General features: G+C 40.5%; 1 protein-coding gene across 1 annotated transcript in view; it reads left to right on the top strand.

The window, feature by feature from the left end:
* cdh13 (cadherin 13, H-cadherin (heart)) overlaps positions 1-24,331 on the top strand; it is a 476,360-nt gene that overhangs the window by 405,500 nt on the left and 46,529 nt on the right. The window contains exon 12 of the mRNA XM_033635485.2: positions 21,689-21,831. Within this exon, the coding sequence (XP_033491376.1) occupies positions 21,689-21,831 (143 nt within the window). The remainder of the gene's footprint in view (positions 1-21,688; positions 21,832-24,331) is intronic.

Genomic DNA, 24,331 nt, shown 5'->3' with positions numbered 1-24,331 from the left:
GGGAAATAAATGTTAGCATTATAGCATTATCAAACTCTTGTTTGTATATTTTCCCTACAAAATCATAACAATTTAACTCCATATTTTTGTTTCCCCGGTCATCCATGCCCCACCTAGAGTGGCCCACCAGAAGGCCAGCCCCACAGTTTGAAAACCACTGGACTGTAGTCAGTGTGTGATATGAGGGAGGGGAAAGGGGGACGCCATCCCTCTTATCAGCAAAATGCTGAACGCAACCCCCCTTGTTAACCTGCCCTCTCTCTCAATCCCCCCTAAGGTAACTAATAGGCAGACCATGGTCCTGGTCCAGATCCAGATGCCATCCTGTTTGGACCCAAAGCTATAGCTGATAAATTCTTGAGAATTACTGAATTTTGACGGAGCATCTCTATTTTTACCAGCATATTTTTTCTTGCCTTTATGGCACTGGTTAAGCAGCCAAGATAGTAACAGATCATTTGCATACGTTGTAAATCTTCTCACATGATGCTAGCCAACCAAATCTGTGTGTTCGGATAAGCATTAAGTCAGTGAGTGACATACACATACACAGGGTACAGACGAGACAAGAGACAACAGCTGGAAAAAGTGAGTCAGAGAACAGTAATTCCACATTGTGTGCTTTAAAAACAGAAAAGTAGACAATAAAAACAAAGCTTTTAATCAAGCACGGAGAAACTCTTACATACTCATTCTTCCAACAGGCAGTTCAAAACCAGTATGTCTCATATCAGCAGGCGATATAAGTCATCCAACTTGCTATCCCCTTGTTAACCTGCCATCGCCCCTCTCCATCACCAAGTAGCAGAGAGAGTGCAGGGACATAAGAGGTTGTTAAGTTGAATTCGTTAGTCTACTCTGCCTGACTCATTGATCCTTTATCTGACTGAGGTTCGAGAGTTAGAATCTATGGCCCCGGCCATGACTCTGAAATATCAGCCTAACTGTGCTGCATATTGATAAATCCCTGCCGCTGTCCATGGTGCTGAAGCAGCATATGGATTTGTAATTTCAGTTTCATACCCTGACGTCAGTGTCTTTGACATGGTGGTGGTAAAGGACTCTTGGAGGCTCCAGCATTTCTCATTATCTAACTTGTGTCAGGCTCATTTGTAAGTTGGGAGAATAAATATGCAGAGGGCCATGCCTGAAACTGGCTTGGAACTTACAGTGGTATGTTTTTGGTATGAAGTTCAGTTTATCAATGTATTTATTCAAGCATCATTTTTTTGTCATAATTTCTTAGAAGAAATAAAATGCAACAAAAACAACAATTTTAAGTCTAGCAGCAGGCCCTGAAGGGTCAACTGTTCCTCCTACCATAGCGCCTTTGGCTGTGGTAACAGATGCTCAACAGATAGATAGATAGATAGATAGATAGATAAAGGTGAGGCAGAACTCACATGTTAATAGTTAGGAAGAGCACTGCATTCCTGAAATTATTGGCATGTAATACCTTTAAATATTGGCAGTTGTAGCCACACTTTAAAATCAATGTTTTGTAAACTTTTGTTTTGCCCTTTTTTATTTAGTTTCATAAAATGCACCCACACGTTCAAACAACTGGAGTTTGTATACAGGAGAATATGCTTCAGTTGTTAAGTCATTGTTTGCAATGCAGAGGAGGTAATAGGAAAATCAGTAGAGTCATATAAGCAATTATTGGAAGAGAACAGTTTAAAATTAAAAAAGCTATCACTACCCATTTACCCATGTGTATATCCTTAAAGGGAAATTTCGGTTTATTTCAACCCGTCTCCTATCGTCCTAAATTTGGTTCAAGTGACTAGTGACATACAGATAATAGTTAGCATGTTAGCCGTTAGCCTAGATACAGCCGGGGCGCATAGTAGTGTCAGACCTGTTAAAACGTAAGTGAACGGGCATCCCTTCAAGTGCAAAGTTAGTCCACTAAACAAGCTTTTTTTCCACAAAGACCGCCTCATATCGTTAGGATAAATGTCAGAGAACATATAGAAAACGACATGTAAACGTGTTGTCTTACCTTACCGGTGTGCTGCCATGTTTGTTTACCATTTAGCTCTGCTTTCCAAAGCGCGGCCGAAATATCGCGAGAACAAGCAGCGATCTCATAGCGTGCCTGAACAAGCAGCAACAGCTGGAAGGCAGAACCGGACGGTCGCCTGAACGGAGGAGGAGGAGGCGAGAGAGAGGCGCAACAGGTGTAACGTTAGAGGATGAGAGGGGAGGAATGGCTGCTGCAAGGCTGCGTAGCTCTAGAGATTGGTGGTGTACCTGTGAATGCTGTGCCCCAGTGCCCATAGAAGAGGAATGCCTCTGTTGCAAGGAATGGGACCGGTTGCAGCCTTATTTTCAAGGTCTGGATGTGACCGAGGACAAGACACCTCCACCTGGAGTAACGTTAGTATCCAGCTGGGCTTTGTCTAGAGCTGGCGAGATATATTTCGGCTGCACTTTATATCTATTCTCACAAGCCTTTAGTTAGGTTTACTGAATTAGTATTATTATTGTTATTATCTCCTGTTTTTAACCGTGATAAGAAAGATATCCTCTATCCTCTTATCTTGTTTAACCAACACCTTTGATTACATCTTGTGTGTTTTTATAAATGTTAGTCACTCTTATCATAATGTTTATGTTTTGTCATGTACAATGTACCTTTGTTTCTGTTTTTTAAGCACATTGAGTCTGCGCTTGTCGCATGAAATGTGCTGTATAAATAAACTTGACTTGACTTGACTTGACTTTGGAAAGCAGAGCTAGAGGGATAAACAAACATGGCAGCACACCGGTAAGGTAAGACAACACGTTTACATGTCGTTTTCTATATGTTCTCTGGCATTTATCCTAACGATATGAGGCGGTCTTTGTGGAAAAAAAGCTTGTTTAGTGGACTAACTTTGCACTTGAAGGGATGCCCGTTCACTTACGTTTTAACAGGTCTGACACTACTATGCGCCCCGGCTGTATCTAGGCTAACGGCTAACATGCTAACTTACTATCTGTATCTGTCACTAGTCACTTGAACCAAATTTAGGGCGATAGGAGACGGGCTGAAATAAACCGAAATTTCCCTTTAATGCACCCTCAGCTAAGTGGCTGGAAGGGAGGAATGTGAATGGGTTTTTATAATGCCCTTTACATACAGTAGTAACTTGCCTCATGATGACAAAATAGAATTAAGCTGGCATTTGCCATTACTCTGTGTACTTTTCAAACCTTTCTTCCACCAAACTGCCTCCCAATATGGGACAGGACTGTGTAGCTACCGTTTGAGGCAGCATTGCATCATCTAAGAGCAGAAGATGGGCTGTCTCTGAAAAAGTTTCAAGGATATGGGTTGCCGGGTTTTTCATTTTAACGTCACTCTGCAGAGTGAAACAGGCTGAGTCATACAGTCTCCTCCATTTTCTTCCCTCACTTTCATCTGTCCCTCTGGGATGTGAAGGGGCTGATTACAGGCTAATCAGATGTTTAGATTTGTTTCTCATTTCTAGCAGCTGAGTATAGGCATGCCAAATGCGTGGTACAGGAGGGAAGAGGGAGTGGGAGTGGAAGAGGCAGAGAGACAGAGAGTGGGGGCAGGGAGAGGCTTTAGTCATACAGTCAGTATGCCAGGATATAATTAAAACAATCCTAAAAGATGCCAAGAGGAGCAGGGAGAGAGGGATGCTGTGCTGTGAAGCAGGAGTAAATTGCTTTTCTTACTCTTAATTACAAGGTTATGGTTTTCAACTGATGCAAAGAGGTGCTATTATGCACCTTATTATGATAATAACTTTTTTGTCCTGTGTTGTGTTACTCAAGCTTGCTAATTTATGAAAATGATGTTACACTCGGTGAAGAGAGCGCACCGGTGTCCCTGTGTGTATGTGCACACCAGCTATCTTGTAGATAGCTGGTGTGCCTCCTCTGTGCATTCATGTGTCAAAGGAGTGTCCTTGCGCACTCCTCTCTGCTCCTGCCAAATATTGACAATGCAAACCTTTCATTTCCATCTCTGATTTCCAGCCTGCCTTCTCTCTGCGCTCGCCCCACTGTTGCTGTTAAGTCAACACATTGGGTCTTTGTTCAGCGGACTCAGCAGAGCGTCTGCAGTTGTTGAGTGGAGCTGGCAGAGAGCCTCCCCTAGACTTTACCTGGCTCACAACAAACAATAGTCAACGGGCTGAAAAGAGCGAAGAGAGCCTTTGTGGTTTTTTGAGGTTGTGTAAAAAGGTAAATCAAGCAAAGGTTGAGTCCGTACTCAACTCCGCTCTCGCCTGGGTCTGATTCAAGCGCGGATGGGACACTGGATCAGTAACTGTTAAGACTGGATGAGCAAAGAGACTGTCCTCTCTGAAGCTCATGGAGACATGCAAGAGGGAAATCAAAGTACAAAAAAATATAATTAAAGAAAAGGCGCTTCTGTCACTCGCATCATTCAGACAGGATCATTTCTCTCTGAAACTGTCTCTACCTCTCTACTGAGTCCCTTTCTTAGTTTTTAACCTTTCTCTCCTTTAATGCCTAATCTGAAAAAAAAGTTTCTTTTTGCATAAGTCATCAGCAGTGTCAGGGATACATTTGTCTGTAGTGCAATGTAACACATCATTGTTCCTTAATCCAGTAATCACATCATAATTACTAATCAAACAATTACATTGTTATGTTGCCTTACATACGTTTTTCAGTTACCTGCATAATGGGTGGATTAAAAAAACACCATCAAACTTTTCGCACTGTTCGGTATTTAGGGTATGGCGGAATGGAGGTAGTTAAATGCGCTGGAAGAAGATTTAAAAAGTAGCTGATAGCAGTTAGCAGCTAACTCAAAGAAGAAGAGCAGTGGCTGAAAATGTCCGCAACCTGGGAAAGTAATGAGGTCCCGGAGCTCCTTACCCGTCAAGCAGAGGACGAGATTAGCTACCATATAACAGAGACGGTAAATGATTGTTATTGCCATGTTATGCCATTGTTATTGTATATAAAGTGCTGCCAAAGCATACATTAAATGTCATACTAAAGGCTGTTGTATGACATGTTGTGCCTATTATGGCACTTTTGATGCAGCTATGCTGGCATGCTGTCTAAAGTTACACACTGGGGAGGCATGCTGCCGCCTTTATTTGATTCTGTGTAAAAATGCAAAGATAGCATCAAGAGAGGTCTTCGTAGTGGCCCTATAGCGCAATCTTTCTGTAAAAAAGGCTTATGATGTTGGCTGTTTAGCTAGTGGCGTTCCATGTTAGCTGTTTTCATGTGCTCCTACAAACTGTTGTCTGCTTACCCATATGTTAAGGTCAAGTTTTGACAGGAGACAGCTTTATGTTACACTGTAGATGCATGTTGAGGAATGACAGGCAAGAGTTTTACCACATCATGTGGAGACAGGCCGTGCCACTTTTCCATGTGTGCCAATTAAACCCCTCAGCCTTTTCATAATCATGCATATGCACAACCTGCACTGTGCATACCTTAATTGAAATGCCATCACACACTCCCGTTCACACCTTCTTTTACACCTTTTCTTCCAAGTTCATATGCTTTCTCCGTTAGCACGTACACAAAGACAAACCTCTACTGAATCTCTGTGACAGATGATTGATTCGACAGGCGCCAGCGTTTGCTTTCCCCTTTCTCAGCGCTGTCACATTTATTTCCCCTGTATAGACCTGCTGCACTGTGCTGATACAGAGCAGAAATATGAACAGGTGTGACATGGGTAATTTGTCCACATGGCCTGAAGCAGTGGTTGGCCAAAACTGGGCAGCTCAGCTCAGTTTAAAGTTGAAATCCAGCCCAGAGCGGCTGACCGCGGACTTTGTAGGCGACCCCAAAGGAGTCCCTTATTTTTCAACCACAATGGCTTCAAAGCCAAATTCTCTCTCTCTTTTCTCCCTCTGTCTCTCTGTCTCAAAAAAAAGAATAAAAAATATAAGAGAGTCAGAATTTTCAATATGCCTCAACGTTTATTATCGCAGATCCAAAGGTATGCAAATGTTTTTGACCTCTAACTTACATTACAGTAAATGCCCAGCTTTAGCTTAGTGACTTGTTCAAAGTGAAAAGTGGTTGTTTCCATTCCTTTCTGCCATGTCAGTGAGAGGACTAGTCAAGGCTGTTTGCCAACAGCTGGCACCAGATTCCTGCAATGAGCATACTTAGGTATGGTTGGTATGCAGGTGAAATAAATTCATTACCAGCATCATTTTATTAATCCCAACAATCAGCAATCTTCTGGCTGCTTACATCTCCAAATGGGGTTTGGAGATTTCCTTTAAATAAGAAGTTGGCTGCAATACCCCCAATCATCTCTCTGTGTAAAATCAGGTCAACAGTGAGTAGAAAAGCATTTAAGTCAAATAAGCATTAGATCCAGTAATCTCGCCACCAGACAATCAGAGATCTCCACCTTCTGATAGTCTGGGGACACTCCTTTCTAAAGTGTGTTTAACACACCGGCGAAAACGGCAGGCAACAAAGCAACGCCTCTTGCATTTTTGAAAAGGACACGCCTTCTCGTCCGCAAGGAAACAAACACACAGAGAGCTTGAAAATGGATGCCGAGAGATTTAACTCTGTTTTATCAAACGTGTGCTCATCCGTAAAGAAAATATTTTTTTCCAGCGGATGTCTTAGTTACAACATTATTGAGCTAACTGGAGTAGTTTCATGTCGTATCCGACAACGGGAGGCTTTTAACAGATGACGTCCTGATGTTAGCTTTGCTGCTAGTGTTAGCTGTCCCTGTCAGCTGCAGCCACTGATGCTTTCTAGACATCGTGATTTCCCAAAACTGAATAAATACCACACATAGCAACACAAAACTGCTTTGCTAGCTCAATCATGTTGTAACTTAGATATCCGCTGGAAAAGAGATTTTTTTCACGGACCGTTTAATGAGTTATTACCTATTACAGGCACTGCTAACGGCTAACAGGGCTAACAGCTAACGGTTAGCCCAGCTAAACGTGCACACAGAAATAGTAATGTTGGTTCAATCATTGTGTTTATAGACTTTACAAACATCAGATTAGTCTAAACGGTGGTAGAGTGATGTGAAAAATGTGATATATACATATATATAGCTAAAAGCTCTGCTGGTTTTCTACCCGGAAGTATTTGTGAACAACAAGGCGATTCCCTCTATAGTCCGGCCGGCAGGATGAGTCATGGCCTTGTAAAGGATTGTGTTTGTTTCTTTTAGTTGGTGAGAATGTGTCGCCGCAAACGTGACAAACATCCACTAACTTTGACGGCATTTTCTGCAAGCGCGGCTGAGCCATTTTGTACCGCTACAGGTGTTTCTAGTGGGACTATGATTTACAAGCACAAGAGTTCAGCGAGCCACCGAAGGACCGCCCTGCAGATTTACTATTGGTTCTGCAACGTAGGGAATTTTTTTAAACTCTAAAATTGTATCCGCCCATCTAAACACAAAATCAGAGAGAAAGTCATCAGTCTTTAGTTAAGCAAAGTGTCTAAAGACTGACTTGTGAGTCTATAGATCCAGTAGGTTGCCTTGTCAGACTTAATCCTACAGTAACTGTTTGGCAACTTGGGGCAGCAGAAACATCCTACTTACACATCCAGTAGGTATAAAGTCACATTAGCATTCATTTGGAGTCATGTTTTAGAGCTGAGTAGTGAATTTAAGTCCCATATACACTCTTATTTTAGCTCTGTGTTGGGTCTCCACCAACTCCTGGGGGAAATATTTTGCAGTTAAATGCTTCACTTTGTTCACTATCTAGCAGCTTACATTGTCTGTCTGCCGCTGGGTGCTGGGCAGGTAGCGTGCAGTCTGTTTATTAGCTCTTTTCCCTGGATAAAAACAACTCCAGCTGTAGCCACTGATGTGAACTGCGAGACTGAATTGAAAGTTGTTTGCCCAAAAACAAAAACAGTGAGCTGAAGGACACTATAACCTTTTGTAGAGATGAGAGTGACTACAGAGTCAGATGATAATTTTCTGTAGGATTGTCACTACGTGCAACACCTGTCACCTACACTCATTTGAAATATAATCAGCTCATTAAATGGCTGTTATCAGTTGTTGCTTCAGGTGGGGCAAACTGCACCTTCCAGTAGGCCAGAAGGTACATTTTGCAACATTTTAAGATGATCATAGTTTCATTTCAGCTTTGTGAGGTTTAGGCATCAAAGTACTTGGTTAGGTTTTGGAAAAGATTATGATCTGGGTAAAAATAAGTTTGTTATGTAACTTAAAGGTCCAGAGGGTAGGATTTAGGAGAATGTCATGGCAGAAATGGTATAGTATGTTCATGACTATGTTTTCATTAGTTTATAATCACATGAAAATAAGAAACTTGTGTTTCATTACCTTAGAATGTGCTGTTTATATTATCTACATACAGAGTGCTGACTTCCTCTTCTGCTCCCATTATAATTACTACGTCCAAGAGGTTGCCACCTAACATTAAACATAAATATTAGAGTTAGAGTAGGGGGCTGATAACATTTGAACCAGGTGTTACTTACTAGTAGTCATGGGATCCATTATAAACATGAAATGGTTTTGAGTCCACTGGCCAGCTGGGGCCCTTCTATGTGGCATCTGCATGTTCTGTCTATGTCAGCTTGGGTTTTTTACCGGAGCTTTGGTTTCCTCCCGCAGCCCAAAGACATGCATATTGGGTTAACTGGTTACTTTAAACTGCCCAAAGGTGTGAATGGTTGTCTATCTCTATGTGTCACCCCTTTGATAGTCTGGCTACCAGTCCAGGGTGTACCCCGCCTCTTGCCCAATGTCAGCTGGAATAGACTCCAGCTCCTCCATGACCCTATGCCACGATAAACAAATACAAATGATATTTCGTTTTAATTATTTTCAATATGTATGTTTTTTTCCACAGGCAAGTGTGACCCCATTTAAATACAGGACAGATCAAGTCACTGATCTTAAATAAATGGGTCGAGTTGCATCCGAAATAGATTTAGAGATATTTGTGGGTAGGTCAGTGCTGGTTTTAAGCTTTGAGGTTATGGGTCGGGTACAGGTTTGCAAAACTGGACCCTCACAGGACTCTGACTGGCACCTCAGATGGCACCACCAGAGAAGAAACAGAGCCAAGAGAAGACAGGGAGGGGCTGGTGATAGAAAGTGGGGAGAATTCATTTTCACTGCACACTTATTCACAGTTCCAGCTTCATGTGTCCCTGTCTTATCTCCATTCTCTATCCCTATTCTTATCTCGCTCTCCCTGCTCTGCACCCCTCCTTTCTTTTCTCCGCCTCGCACTTTACTAGCTGCGAATTTGGATGAAGTGTACAGTCGTTACAGCCAAACACAAGTCGGCACAACCCCTGTACTTTTACTGCGCGTCTCTTGATTGATGTTCTCGTATCTATTGCTCGCACACATTCAGCAGCTCTCAGATAGAAACACACTATTAGCATTGGCTCTGTGCCGTCTTCTTTCTCTCAGTAAGTTAGACTCCAATCACTGGAAGATCTTGCTGGCAGGGGAGAGAGAATAAAGTGATAGAGAGACAGATAAAGACAGTAAGATAAAGTAAGAGCCAACAGAAAGTGAGGACAGAAAGAAAAAGTCGGAGGAATGGGGGGAAGAGAAGGGAGTAGCGCAAGAAATGCATAATAGGTTTTCCTGTAATATGCTGTCATTGCCATCCAAGTGTATGAGTGTACACTTGTCTAAGTTGCAGTGCACTGCAGAAATCTGAAAGTGGGGAACACTGACACTTAAAATAGCAAGACTAAGCTCTTATGTGGTGCTGGTGGTGTGTGTGTTTGTCTGTAAAGGGGGGAGTATAAGTGAGGCAAATAGAGTTTCATGGGAGTACAAAATAGTCAGCTTTTCAAGTGACCAAACAGAGCAGAGGTATATGACCTTCTCCTCTCTGTGCACACTTACTTACAACCATATAAATATTCAAATTGGTTGCATTTCCCTTTGCCTCAGAGAGTTGGAATCATGCTTTAAAGCCTAGTAGAAACACCTGGGAATCACATGTTGCGCCGGTGTTGTTTGACACTGATCTTTGTCTCATTATGCATCACTATCTCTTCGTAACTGCTGGGCATTTTAATCAGCCAAACAGTAGTCTAGCTTCCAGCCTTCCCAGCACCCCTACCTGTATCCAGCATGTACCTTTGAACAACTTACAATTGCCTGAAAATGAAGTGATTCCTGCGACACCCTGATATAGGTGTGTGTGGATAATGAACTTTATCAAAGAAAGGATGTTTTTCATCCAATTGCATTTGATATTGAGGCGAGCCCAAAAGCAAAGTAAAAATTCAACAATACTGTGACATATTTTGCATTATCTTCATGTAATGTAAATCTGCCTTTGACCATCAAATTCACCTCACAGCTCCCTGGAGTAGGGTCCAGACTCTGGTGGAGAACCACTGCTTCACTATTCCAAACCAATTTACCTCTTAAAGTCAGCCTATATACATGACCTGACCAGCCGTCCTAGATTGTTATGGCTGTTTTGTGAAACTTAATGATGGCGATTCGCAGAGGAAGCTGAGGGCATGAATATCCATCAACCCCCCTGAGGAAACCCACACTGGCTCAGCAGAAAAACAGGCCCGGTTTTAGGGAAGTGATAGATGAATTCAGCGTATGCTTTGGGAGTTTCATGTGGACTCTAACCTGATCTGCTCTGGATGTTTGACTAGGGAACTGTGTCAAAATGACCTACAAATCCAAAAGTGATTCATATTCCTGCAAATGTCTTCTGACATATCCTTTTATGAGTAAGGAGTGGTTAAAGTTGCTTTAATCAATATTTCTCCTGTGAACAACGGGTCAGTTGCCTGTAATTCGCTCACAGTGACAAACCCACAGAGAGTTTTGATTAATTCTGCAGTTCCCCTTAACTCTACTGAAAATTTTGTTCCTATCAGTTCATTGTTTTGGTTTTGTGGCCAACAGCTCTATAAGCTTGGTTCAATTTCAGTACTCTCGTCAATTTTGTTGTGTGCTGATTGTAAGCTACCCGCTCACCATCAAAAGGCAGACAAAGTTAGTGACTAGCTATTGAACATTGTGAAGCATTTAGCATCTTAAAGCCAGAAAATGTTGAGGAACAAACCAGAGCTAAAGGTATGGTGAATGTCCAAACAGGCAACTGTTTGTGAACACATTGGCCGTTACAACTTTATGTGGTCATATGTGTATGTGTGAGTTCAGCTCGTTCTTGAGTTCTGCCCCAAAGTGGAAAGTAGTGTAGGCAACTTAAACTACTTGATTTGGGTCAGGAAAAGACAGTGTTTATGATTAAAGAGCCAATAAACCTAATTTACTCGACATGCATAGCACTACTTAGCCTGTGAAAATGGTTGTATAATGTCCTTAAGGGCTCTGCAGGGAGCTTTCTAAAGCCCCCCCCCCCCCCAAAAACCTGTTGATTTCAAAGTTATGTCATCAGGGTTATCTTGGCTTAGGCTTGAGAAATCTTATGATGATGAGTTAAGAATAACTTTATTTAATCTAATGTCTGTTCAAATCCAGAAGTGTTTTGGTGCACTGACAACGACAGAATGAAAACGTGGTTTAATCTAATCTGTTTCATCTGTTTAATCTTCTTAAATTTGGAAAAAATATCAGGATTGTTTATTTGTTTAGTTGTTGTTTAGTAATTTATGTCGCCACTCTGGTTTCTGGTCTCACTTTTTTTATTTGTGTCTTGTAAGCCTGTTTGGGCCAAATATTTACTGATGACACAACAATGAAATTAAATTAAATAATCTTTTTTTTGTTTGTTTTGTTTTTAGGAAGCAGACAGGGTATGATGAAAAGCACTTAGGAGTTATGGGAATTATGGGAAATGTAGGGTCCTATGGGGTGCCGTTTGTAAAGTGGCTCACGCTGAAAATAACATCAACATTTTGCCACATTTAGCTTCAAACAATGTTTAAAAAATGCACCTTTTACAGCAATATTTGTTAACTTAGAAATATATTAAATAGTTCAATCTAAATGTTAAATGTGGCACCTAAATGTTAAATCTAAATGCTAAATCTAAATGTTAAATCTAAATGCTTAATCTAAATGTTAAATCTAAATGTTCTGGGTGAAACTAAATATTTAGCTAATATGCAAATTCACACTGCCGGTCACCGGAAGTACCAAAATAAAAGCTTGAGATGGTCAGACTGTGTTTATAGAATAAAATAACAAATTAAAACCAACTTATCGGGGGAAATGAACACTTGAACATACATTAGTGTGATAATAACTATCTAAAATAACAAGAAACATGTTTGGAGAAATTTTATTTGACGTGTACTTTGAGTTGTTAGTGTCCCTTCGGAGGGAATCACCTTGTTGTTAACAAATACTTCCGGGTAGAAAACCAGCAGACTTTAGCTATATAAACACAATGAGTGAACAAACATTACTATTTCTGTGTGCACGTTTTGTAAATAATATCATGGTTATCGTAGATTAGCTGGGCTAACCGTTAGCTGTTAGCCCCATTAGCGGTGTCTGTAATGACTCATTAACTGTAAACGGTCCGTGAAAAAAAAAAAAAAAAAAATTTCCAGTGGATGTCTTAGTTACAACATGATTGAGCTAGCAAAGCAGTTTTGTGTTGCGATGTCTGGTATTTATTCAGTTTTGGGAAATCACGATGTCTAGAAAGCATCAGTGGCCGCAGCAGCAGCAAAGCTAACATCAGGACGTCTTCCGTTAAAAGCCTCCCGTTGTCAGATACGACATGAAACTACTCCAGTTAGCTCAATCATGTTGTAACGAAGACATCCGCTGGAAAGAAATATTTTTTTCACGGACTGTTTAGAGTTATTGAGTCATTATAGACGCCGCTAACGGGGCTAACAGCTAACGGTTAGCCCCGCTAATCTACGATAACAATGTTATTAATTATAAAACGTGCACACAGAAATAGTAATGTTTGTTCAATCATTGTGTTTATGGACTTTACAAACACCAGATTCGTCTAAACGGTGATATAGTGATGTGAAAAATGTGAGATATTCATATATATATGTAGCTAAACTCTGCTGGTTTTCTACCCGGAAGTATTTGTTAACAACAAGGTGATTCCCTCCGAAGGGACACTAACAACTCAAAGTACACGTCAAATAAAATTTCTCCAAACATGTTTTTTGTTATTTTAGGTAGTTATTATCACACTAATGTATGTTCAAGTGTTCATTTCCCCCGATAAGTTGGTTATAATCCGTTATTTGATTCTATAAACACAGTCTGACCATCTCGAGCTTTTATTTTGGTACTTCCGGTGACCGACAGTGTGAATTTGCATATTAGCTAAATATTTAGTTTCACCCAGAACATTTAGATTTAACATTTAACATTTAGATTTAGCATTTAGATTTAACATTTAGATTTAATATTTAGATTTAACATTTAGATTTAGATTTAATATTTAGATTTAACATTTTGATTTAGATTTAGCATTTAGATTTAGATTTAGCATTTAATATTTAGATTTAGCATTTAGATTTAACATTTAGATTTAATATTTAGATTTAACATTTAACATTTAGGTGCCACATTTAATATTTAGATTTAACTATTTAATATATTTCTAAGTTAACAAATATTGCTGTAAATGTGGTAAAAGGTGACGTTAAAAAATTCCCAACACTTTTTAAACATTGTTTGAAGCTAAATGTGGCAAAATGTTGATGTTATTTTCAGCGTGAGCCACTTTACAAACCCCATAGGGTCCAGTGTTTTTGAAGCATGACCTATACTAGAGACTTAAAGTTAGGATATTGCTGCCTCTGCTGCTTTGATTTCAATCAATCTTCTCTAAATCTGTCTTTGGTGAGTTTCCAAACTTTTTTAAAGTGCAGTATGAAATCACTGGAGTTTCCTTTTAAAAAAGATTTACATCATGTACTGTAAGTAAGGGACCAATTCACACTTTTTGTGTGGCAACAAGCCGTCTGGCAAGCTCCTCAAAACTTTCGAGAGTGATATACCGCCATCACACGTCTGCCTTACGGATGATCTTTATATACATGAGCGCAAGAGGATCTCTTGTCTGGCTAACACTGACATGTAGATCGTTCTAAGCATTTTAGCTAAGAGATTTAATATCATCTTCATGTTTTGTTATATGTTGTAAAAGAATTACAGTACTTGAATTTAAAAAAACCATTTGTGTTAAGCTCACATTTGCTGTAACATTTTGATCATTCAATATTGTAGTCAATGACTCAAATGAGTGCATCGACATAGACAAAAACAACAGGTGAAACAAACAACAGACTGCATGATGGAAGCAAATGAATCAAATTTAAAAGCACTTTAGTAAAGGGAAGGGAAACTCAGGAAGTACATGTTTTAACCCCATTAGACATCCATCATCAGTATTAGTTTATACTGACAATCCAGCAAACCTGAGTGCATTTGAAAGAGGAATCAAACAGCCGCACTGTATTACTACTACTGAGAAGAGGTGCCAGCAAGATATCTTATTTAAAAGAAAACAAACAAGGTCAAAAATCAGCAATTATGTTTGACAGCGCTCGCCACTCAGCTTTTATCTTCTCTCTAAATTAGCTTTTACCATTATCTTATTCTGTGTATCCCACCCACACCTGCTATTGACACAAAAACACACACAGATGCATAGAGTGTTTGCCAAAACTGTGCTCCTGACGTAACTGGATTATGAGTGGGCGTTAAGCCTCCTTTTCTCTCCTGCTCCCATATCCCTTTGAGTTGTCTGGGAAAAATGAGGAACAAGGCTCTGATCAGAGTTAGAAAGAGCTCATCTGTCTCAGCACATCCACAAGAGCGACAGTGAAGCTCTGCTCTCAGATAAGAACTTATGAATTAGCTGTCAAAATGAATTATTTACATCCTCAAAGTGTATTGGTTAAGACTGCTTTTTTAGTTTTATCAAACATCATTTTGTGCAAGGTTTTTGTAGTTTTTGTATTACTTTTTTTGTTTTGTTTTGGCCACAGTTTTCTTACTGAATACTGACAAAATACCAGCCTCCCTGCATACTTACATGTTTTTAACAACGTAAGAAAAATTCACAAGTGCATGCAATTTTTTAAAATTATTGTATTGTACTGTAATCGCTGGGGTAGCCAATTTCATTTTGGTGTAATTATGGGCAAAAATCCCATAATCAACTTTAAGCATATGTTAATTCATGTGGATTGATACAAAATTAGACTTCAGAATCTTCTCTTGGCTCCATTGTGAGGTTTCAAAAACCTAGCCAGTGACAGGAGACTCACAAGTAATTTCAGAGAGAAGGCGTTTCTGTTGGCTGTTCTTCAAATACAGATGCATGTACAAGTCCCTTCAGGGAAAGCCTGATTCACTGTTGTAGATTCCTTCTGAGAAAGTTGCTATTTCAGCATTGTCTGACAGTAAAGGAAATAAAACACTTGTCAATAAAAAGAGATAAAATGTTGCTAATATTTTAACCTTCTGCTAACCAAAGGCTCACGGCTGTGGCTTCAAGTTCATGTTTATGAAGCGAACACATCAAAGCTAGAACCTTGAATCATGGTCTGTCTTCAACTGCCTCTACAGACCATCAAACTGGGAGGCAACAGCAACCCAAATCCAGCCATCGCAAACCCCAGCTTGAGGAGACCTGATAGCCCTGACTAGCCCAAACTTTCTGTTGCTGTTGTTACACAGGTTAGACCTAGCGCTGCTGCTGGCTACTGATGGAAGGTCCATCTTCAGAGTTGCTGCCTGCTCTCCTCCCGGAAAAGCAGTCCAGAGCAGAGGGGAGTGAGGTGGAGAGACCATTGGGTAGCTAGCCATATAATTTGTGTCTCATTTGTGGTCTGATAACAGAGATACAGAGAGTGGGGCAAGGAGGGGCTGACTTACCCTGCTTCAAGTAGATTGTATCAGTGTGACTCATGATTTTTTTTTAAACTCTTTGTTTTTTATAAACACTGAAAGATGGCTTCTCAGAGGTTTACGTAAAATAATAACCTAAAGCCCTTGTAGGTTGGTGTTATATTACGTCTCTGGCCCTGGATCACCTCTAATGAGACACCTTACAGTCAGACAGATGTGCTAGACTCCTGCCAACCCTGACATGGCTCCTCTGTGTCCTCTTATGGGCAGTCCCTTATCAAAACCTACAACCTTATACACACAGATGCACATGCACACACAACCCCTGACTGTGCTCTGGTACCAGCTAAAGCAGCATAGAGTAGTCCCTAAGGGTGTAGCTCTGCAGACCAGTGCAAAGAGCAATATAATAGCCTGCTCACTCTAACATTGGGGTCACAGTGTGTGCCTCATGACATGGCACTTTATGCCACTCAAGCAAAAATCTGGACAAATCACTTCGCTGTCTTGAGAATAATTTCACAGTGCAAGCAAAACATACAGGCCACGTTTTTGCTTTAAGTTGTGTATTCCACGTCTTGCTTGCTTTTGTGTGTGCATGTTTGAAATGGATGTGTGTATTTGCGGCTAAATGAGGACATGTGTGATCATTGTGTTTGTGCGCTGTCTCATTTGTTGACTGATTTGTTTGGGCCTTCTCTGGTTTTGGAGATAACCACGTCTACCCAGATATGAATATTCCAAATGGCTTTTTAATGGCTTTCTAATTTGCCCTTTAAAGGGCTCTAATGGACTGTCCCCATGTTTGCACATGGAGGAGGAACAGTGGATCTGACTCGTTTAGTGGTTACCTTTGAGCCTGTACTAATGCAGACAGAAGCATTACACCTCTTCAGGACTTCTACTGTAGGAAGAGACATAATAGCCTGATATTTTACTCAGCAGTCTGCGTTGCTCCATTGTATTTAGCTGCCAGCTATGGAATATCCCACGCGTCTGAAAGAGGTTCCCATGCAGGATTTGGGCTTTAGAGTGAATCTGTGAGTTTATGTGGAATGAAAATGAACATTTAAGGGAAGATTTTAGGGATGAATACATGCTGGCTTGGCTGCTCTGCTGATTTCCAGACTTCAAACCCTGGTTAACATGGAGGGATTTTTACTTCACTCTGACGGATGTGGCAGGGCATAAAATATCAAAATGTATGTATTACACAGCACATTGAAATAGTTGTTGTTGCTGTTGTAATTGGTCGGGATTTACTGTAACACTGATTGGGTTTTTCTGGCCAATATCAATTTTGGCATTTGAGATAAATTAACAGATATCCAACTTTCGCTATGAACTTCAATTTGGTTATTAAAGGAGCAGTGTGCAGGATTTAGTGGCATCTAGTGGTGAGGACTGCAAAGTGCAACCAGCTGAAACTTCTCTCATGTGCTAAGAAGGATTACCTCATTGTTCACAAGGTTTTTAAGAGGAGCTAAACTATCTGTAGAGGTCTCCTCCTTTCCAAAACAAACAGAACCAGTGATTTAAATCAGTAAAAACACTGAATAAAGCAGTTTCACCTCAAGAACAAGTTTTTTGTGATGCTGTTCGGCCCATTGTGGAGAGACTAACCATGGTGGCTGACACAAAAACATGGAAAAAAAGCTGCCTGTCTAGAACCAGTGTTTGGTTTGTCCATTGCAGACCACTGTAGAAACATGGCGTTGCAACATAGCAGAATCCCTCGACGAGGACTTGCTCCCTATGTACATATAATTGACTCATTCTAAGGTAACAAAAATACAACAATTCTTATTTTCAGGTGATTATACACTTAGGAAATTATACTTATTGTATCATTTCCATTCCCCCCACACCACCACTACCACAATCAACAATGAAAACATGTTTTTATTTCTTGTGGATAACCCCTTAACCTCTCGTATTATTTATGTCTCCCCCAATGTTGAAATGAAACCTACTCCCTTTTGTCTGTGTCACAATGTGGTCATGATGAAACAATAATGCAACACAGAGTGTGTGTTTGATAGTGAAGCCAGAGGAGTGAGACATATGGAGGTTAATAACCTGTGAGCATGGCTCTGTTTTATTGAAGGAGTTTGCCTCGTGTGTGTATGTGTGGAAAGAGAGCATGAAAAATGATATATGCATCATTATTAATAGTGCATTTAACCTCACAGCAGTGCCTATTTTGTTACAGTGGAACATATGTGTTGTTTAACAGTAGTAATCGACGGCAGGGAAAGTGTGTGTGAGTGAGAGTGAGAGGGGAAAGGTGTGAGCAGGGGTTGATTGCGAAGCCATTTCCCAAGGCTTTGTCGCGCTCTGTTAGCTGAAGAGCTCCATTTCAAAGACAATTTGTCTACTGCTGAGCACTTTGGCAAAGAGTGGCCTTGTGGTAAAGAAAATCCGTAGTCTTGTGTGTCTGCGTGTGTGTTTGAAAAACTTTTAGCTGCCTTTGGGTGCCTTTTGTGCAGCTATGATGCTCACAGAACAAGACTTTGTGTAAAGGTATACATGTACAGGCAGTATATACTTGTGTGTACATTTCTGCATGCATAGGCTATAGGAAAACTGGTGCACCAGAACTCCGAAATCAATCACTTGTGACATTAACACAGATGCAAGCCCATTCCAATCACCATCTACCAGCCATCAGTGGCTGGCTGAGTGGCCACATTAGCAGGGTCGTGATCCGCTCTTCGGCTCATTTTCAAGGAGATGCCAGCTTGGCCATTCGCCTGCAAGATTTTTGGAGAGGTCTTCCATCATCTTCAAATCTCAGCCCTGCAGGATCTACTGCTGCCACTGCTGCTGCTGCTGCTGCTGCAGTCACCTACACATGCATGCGCACAGGGGTAGAGCCCACGCACAGAAAATCACTCTGGGCCCACTTTCACACCTTTTTCTTGTTCTCTCAGCACCTTTTGACAGATTGTTATTATAATCAGCCACACAAATGTCCCACTTTCTTTAACTGAACAAATCTTAGATAAGCTCTTAATTTAAATATTGGGATTTTTGGCCATAACATTATGGGCTTCTGTGGCATACTGTTACCAGCTGCACCACATTAGATTGCACAAATATTATTCTTTATTTCAAGAAATCCTTATTTCTCCACAACAGTGACAAAAAATATATATTTTACAGATATTCACGGCCCGAGCACCACACAGTGCAAGGACCCTATTGAAACTGAAGGAATTATTCTTCTTCTCCAAAATGGATTAAATTTTTGAGGGGCTTAATGTCCCCAAAAGCTCATGAAACTTTGCACATACATCAAAACTGGTGAACATTTACATCTGATATGGGTGTCATAATGGGGTGTGGAAAAAATGGCACAGTAGCGCCCCCCACAAAATTTCTATGAAGCAGCCCTTATAGGTGGTTTCACCTATATGTACAAGGCACATGGTAGGCACAGGTAACATCCCAACATGTACAAAAACGTCTCTGGGAGCTATACCCTAAACCCAACAGGAAGTCAGCCATTTGGAATTAAATGTGTAATTTCTGTGCATTTTTTGCCATTTCCAGGGGTCATACTTTTACAAACCCCTCCTGGAGATTTGATCTGATTGATTTCAAATTTTGTCTGTATCATCTAAAGACCTATGACATTACAGCTTACCCAAAGCTTAAGTTTTTGTCAAGCCGTGTGACTATGGCGAGGCATCCAATTTCTATGATTCGCCACCAAATAGAAATAGTTCTTACTCTAGTATACACAGTCCACTGTGTACCAAACTTAAGATGTTTGGTGAGAGTCCTACCCTGAACACATCTACATGCCAATAATTAGTTTTAGTCATAGCGCCCTTTACTGGCAACAAGAAGTGACATGTTTTATGCTTTCAGATACTTTTAGCAGGTTGACCAGATCCACCTCAGATTCTTTTGTCAGTTTTTGTCAAATGGCGTTGCCTTGACATGGGGTCCATTTTGCATGTTTCACCTTAAACAAGGAAGTTGTTGTAACTTGAGAAGACATTGTGCAATCTGGCCTAAATTTTGCATGTTTCATGGCCCCATGGCATCTACATTAAGTTACAGTCATAAGGCCACCTACTGGCAACAGGAAATGACATGTTTCATACTTTGACATACTCCTCTCAGAAGGGTGATCAGATCCACCTCAAATTTGGTTTGCATAGTTGCAATACCTTGATGATGTTTATTTGTGATGATTGTGAGTTACATCAAATGATGTTGCCATGGTGACACCTTATTCCCCAACAAACAGGAAGTTGTTGTAACTTCCATGTACCTTGTCCAATCTGCCCCAAATTTCAATTGTTTCATAAGGCTCAAGGCCTGAAGGCCTCAACACGCAAATTAGGTGTCATGGTGATTGCGCCACCTACCGGCAACAGGAAGTAAGACTTATCGGACAATTATCTTTTCATTTACATGGAATTTACATGGTGTGCTCTACAATTGATTGATAGCAACATGATGTATAATTACTGTGTTCTCCAACACCACTTAGTAAACAAAGGAAGCGGTGTGAAATGCGAAGTAGGTCATTTCAGCGCACACGCTTTAGAGGGATATACCATCTCACTCCTGCATGCTGTGTCTGACTTTCACAGAAATGAAAAGCCGCATCAGCCAGCGTCCTGCCAGCACCCCCGATGGGCGTGAAGGTGCGAGGGCCCATTCATTGCTGCTTGCAGCTTTAATTTAGTCTTAGACTTTGTAGCACCATCTCTCAGCTCAGCTTGGGACTCCCACACACACACACACACACATAACTGTACAGATGCATCGCAGAATCTTCTATATCACAGAAAGAAATTGAAAACTACATGTTTATTAGTCTCGCTCACCAGACCTTTCTCAAGAAAAGAAAGGTCTGGCTGGGCCGACTCTCACTTTGAGATTGGAGAAAAAAACACCCCGGCTGCTTGTACTTCTTTCAACCAATCACAATCGTTCTGGGCGGTGCCACAGCAACGGTGCGCTTGCAAAAATATTGCCGGGGGGAAACAGGTTTTGGTGTAACACACCCACAAAAATATCACCTAAAGGACGCGAACCATGGCAGAAAAATGGCTACATCCCCGCAAGATCAAACACCGCAAAAGTTAGTAAAGTACGTGTTGAAAATGGTTGAAAACTGCTATACAACCGGAGGCGGTAGTGCGGGACTTCAGCGGGTTGCTCGTTCCGCCCAATGAGAGGCTGATCTCTGCAGCGAACTTCCGCCCACTCAGACTACGTGTTTATAGACTTGCTGTATGTGAAGGGGTCTCACCTACTCAGCTTTAGTCATTTATGGTGTGAATGTGTCCAAGGTAACTGCTGCTGCTCTTCTTTGTGGGAGCAGATGGAGAAAGTGTATAATGTGCTGTATAGGTTATGTCCTTCAGATTGTGTTGCAATAAAAAATAATAATAATAACAACAATCAGCCTTGTTTTTACATTCTTTTTTTTTTTTTTTTTTTTTTGGTCATTTAATTGATAGCTGCCTTTGTTGTTCACTAGCACAACATGTCATGTATCCATATTGCATGTACATTTTTCAAGAGAAATGGCATTTATTCACTTATGCAACCAGATTTTATTTGTTGTATGTCATAAAAAAGTGTAATTCTGTTGTATTATCTGTCAAAAGTGGAGTGTTCTTGGAGCTGGCATCAGGAATTCAGAGTTATACACTGTATGAAACAAATAAGGAGAATTCAAATGCCTGTGTTTTCTGTTGTTGTGTTTGTGGCACTGTCTGTCTGCTGATGCATGGAACATATATACATATAGGAGCAAAACAAACTGGAAATACTTTTTTTTTTTCCCAAGGTGGTGTGTATAGTTGATGTTCTGGTGCTTATATGGCTGCAACTTCTCACTGTACTTATTTTTATTAACTTTTTTTCCAGGTATGCTGTCCTTCAAGACCCAGCAGGCTGGCTAAGTGTGAACCCAGTCAAAGGCATTGTCAACACTTCAGCCCCGCTGGACCGTGAGTCTCCTTATGTCCATGACAATAAATACACAGCAGTCTTCATCGCCACAGATAACGGTGAGTTGCAGACTTCCCATTGCATGAAAATGACAAAAGATAATTAGATAATTAGACATAAAAAGGATGTGATGTATTTTATAAAGCATACAGATAAATAAATATCCATTTTGCTACCTTCCTACTGATATAATGCAACAGTAATTGGCAGCTAGGAAATAAAAGGCTTTGAAATTACTATCCTAAATTGTTTCCTGGTAGATATTTCCCAGGAAACAAGCATTTGACGCATGAAAAGTGACAAAGGTTTGTTTTGAACAAATCAATGAAGAATTGGATTGTTGGTGGGGACAGTGACAGCCCCAGTGGATAAAGAGCAAAACAGAAAAACTGCAATACAAAATCAAAGAAAAACAATATCAAAGTCCTTCTTAAACTGTTTAATTAAAAGTGTAACCACCATAGCACCAAATATGTCAACAAAATATACTATGTTTATTTAAACTACCACTCAAATAAACAATTTAAGGTGTTAAATGTGTTTTATGGTGTTATTATGATAAAGTTTTTCTTTACACAGTGGCAGCGAGCCAACCAGGCTTCACACAATAGATTTATTTTCACTTGTATTATACAAAGAATTCCTCTTGGGTGATGAGTGTCAGTGCAGAATCATTGCAGCAAACATGAAAAAGTAGAAACAAAGCCTGCCTCTGCATATAAGCACAGTTCACTCTTGGAATGGACTCACCCTGTCGGTTAGTTTCACCTGGCCACAGTGAAACTGCCATTATCCCTTGGTGACAATGGGATGGCCTTAAGTGGCGCTGCTTCTAACAGACCATATGGTCTCTGGTTGGCAGTGTCAGTGAAGCTGCTACTCTGAGACTTTCTGAGGCACAGATGAAAGTGTCGAGAACCCCAGCGTGTCTCTCCTTTTTTTCTTTGCTTCTCTCTGTCTATGTCTCGCTGTCTCTTTGTCCCTCTCTTTCACTGTCTCTCTCCCTCTCCCTATCAATCTATCTGGTCTCCTGTGCTCAGGGAGATTCTGACAGATCCATTAGAGGAACTGAGAGATTCTATTAGTAGGCAGCAGAATAGCACTGTTGTGCTGGGGAATTCTCCAGCCTCAGAAAGATGAGCATTGAAAGAGGAGTAATGATGGGGCAGGAGGAGAAGGTGGAGGATGTGGAAGGGTCGCAGGAAGAAGAGAAAAGAAAGGACATGAGAGGTGATAACAGGAAAAAGATATAAAGCCAGGGAAGTGGGTAAGGAATGGTTGGAGATGAAGAGAAATGGTGAAGATTATGAGTGGACAGGGCAGAGGCTGAGATTAGTGTTGGCGTCAGCAGAGGATACACGGTAAGAAATGAAAGTGTATCCAACAATTTCATATTTTTGTAAGGGTTTCAAGACGGTGTGTATCTGCTAAATAGTTTAACATTTTGGGAAATACACTTATTTGTTTCCTTGCCGAGAGTTAGATAAGAAGATTGATATCACTGTCGTGTTTGTATGGTTAGTATTCAGACCAACAGCAGCTGGTTAGCCTAGTTTAGCACAAAGACTGGAAACAGAGAGTAATAGCTAGCCTGACTGTGTCTGAAGCTTACAAAATCCACCTACCAGCACCTATAAAGCTCACTAATTGATATACTAATGTCAAATGAGAATGAGATGGGCTATTGTTTATTCAAGAATAAAAGTGTAAAAACAACGTATTGTGGTCCAGTGTTAAGTAAATTAAGCTAATCTGTTGCTAGCTGTAACTTTATATTAGATTATATTTTATTATATTATTAGATATATTAGATTCATTTTGGTTCAGTGTGTTAGAAAACTAACACTAAATATGAAACACAGCTGAGGTTGATGGGAATGTCATGCAGGTAGTGAAATGTTAGAGGATCACCAAAGTTATTGCATTTCATTCTTAGGGGCATGAATTCCTGTACCTAATTTCCGAAATGCTGAACTTGAGGCTTCAAAGCATGAGTCAACAAACAAAAGGATGACACCATGGTGGCTACATCCATTATGCATTTTACAGTGTATGTCTGGGAACCACGAAAGTTTGAAGCGAATTTTGAGCCAAATCATGTAGATGGTTTTTAACTATTACAATGAAAATTTTGCCCTGTTAAGACATTCTCACGCTGACCCTGTCACATATCGATATTTGGTCATGGACTTTCCATGTCAAGATATAACGTGCAAGGTACCTTGGGTACATTGGTTGTTGACATTCTGGATGTTGTGACAAGTTCTGCCTGTTACATACATTGTCTGTTTTCAAAATACACTTCCATTTTCACAGGAAATGTACAGTTTGCATAAAATTAATGCACTATGCCAGTACACCACTGTGAGTTGACAATTTTTTACCTTCAGCAACAAACGCACGTGGTTATATTTTGCCCACACATGCACATGGTTGGAATTAGGCAACAAAAACATGGGTGTGAGTTCACGAGTAAAGAACAGGGTTTGGCTTTACAATTATAGAGGAAGCAAACACCAGCCTCCCAGGTGGAAGTCGGTGGTTGTTAGACCCATCCAC

Source organism: Epinephelus lanceolatus, chromosome 5 (assembly GCF_041903045.1).
Source record: "Epinephelus lanceolatus isolate andai-2023 chromosome 5, ASM4190304v1, whole genome shotgun sequence".
Classification (NCBI taxonomy): Eukaryota; Metazoa; Chordata; class Actinopteri; order Perciformes; family Serranidae; genus Epinephelus; species Epinephelus lanceolatus.
This window is presented reverse-complemented; position numbering and strand designations above follow the sequence as displayed.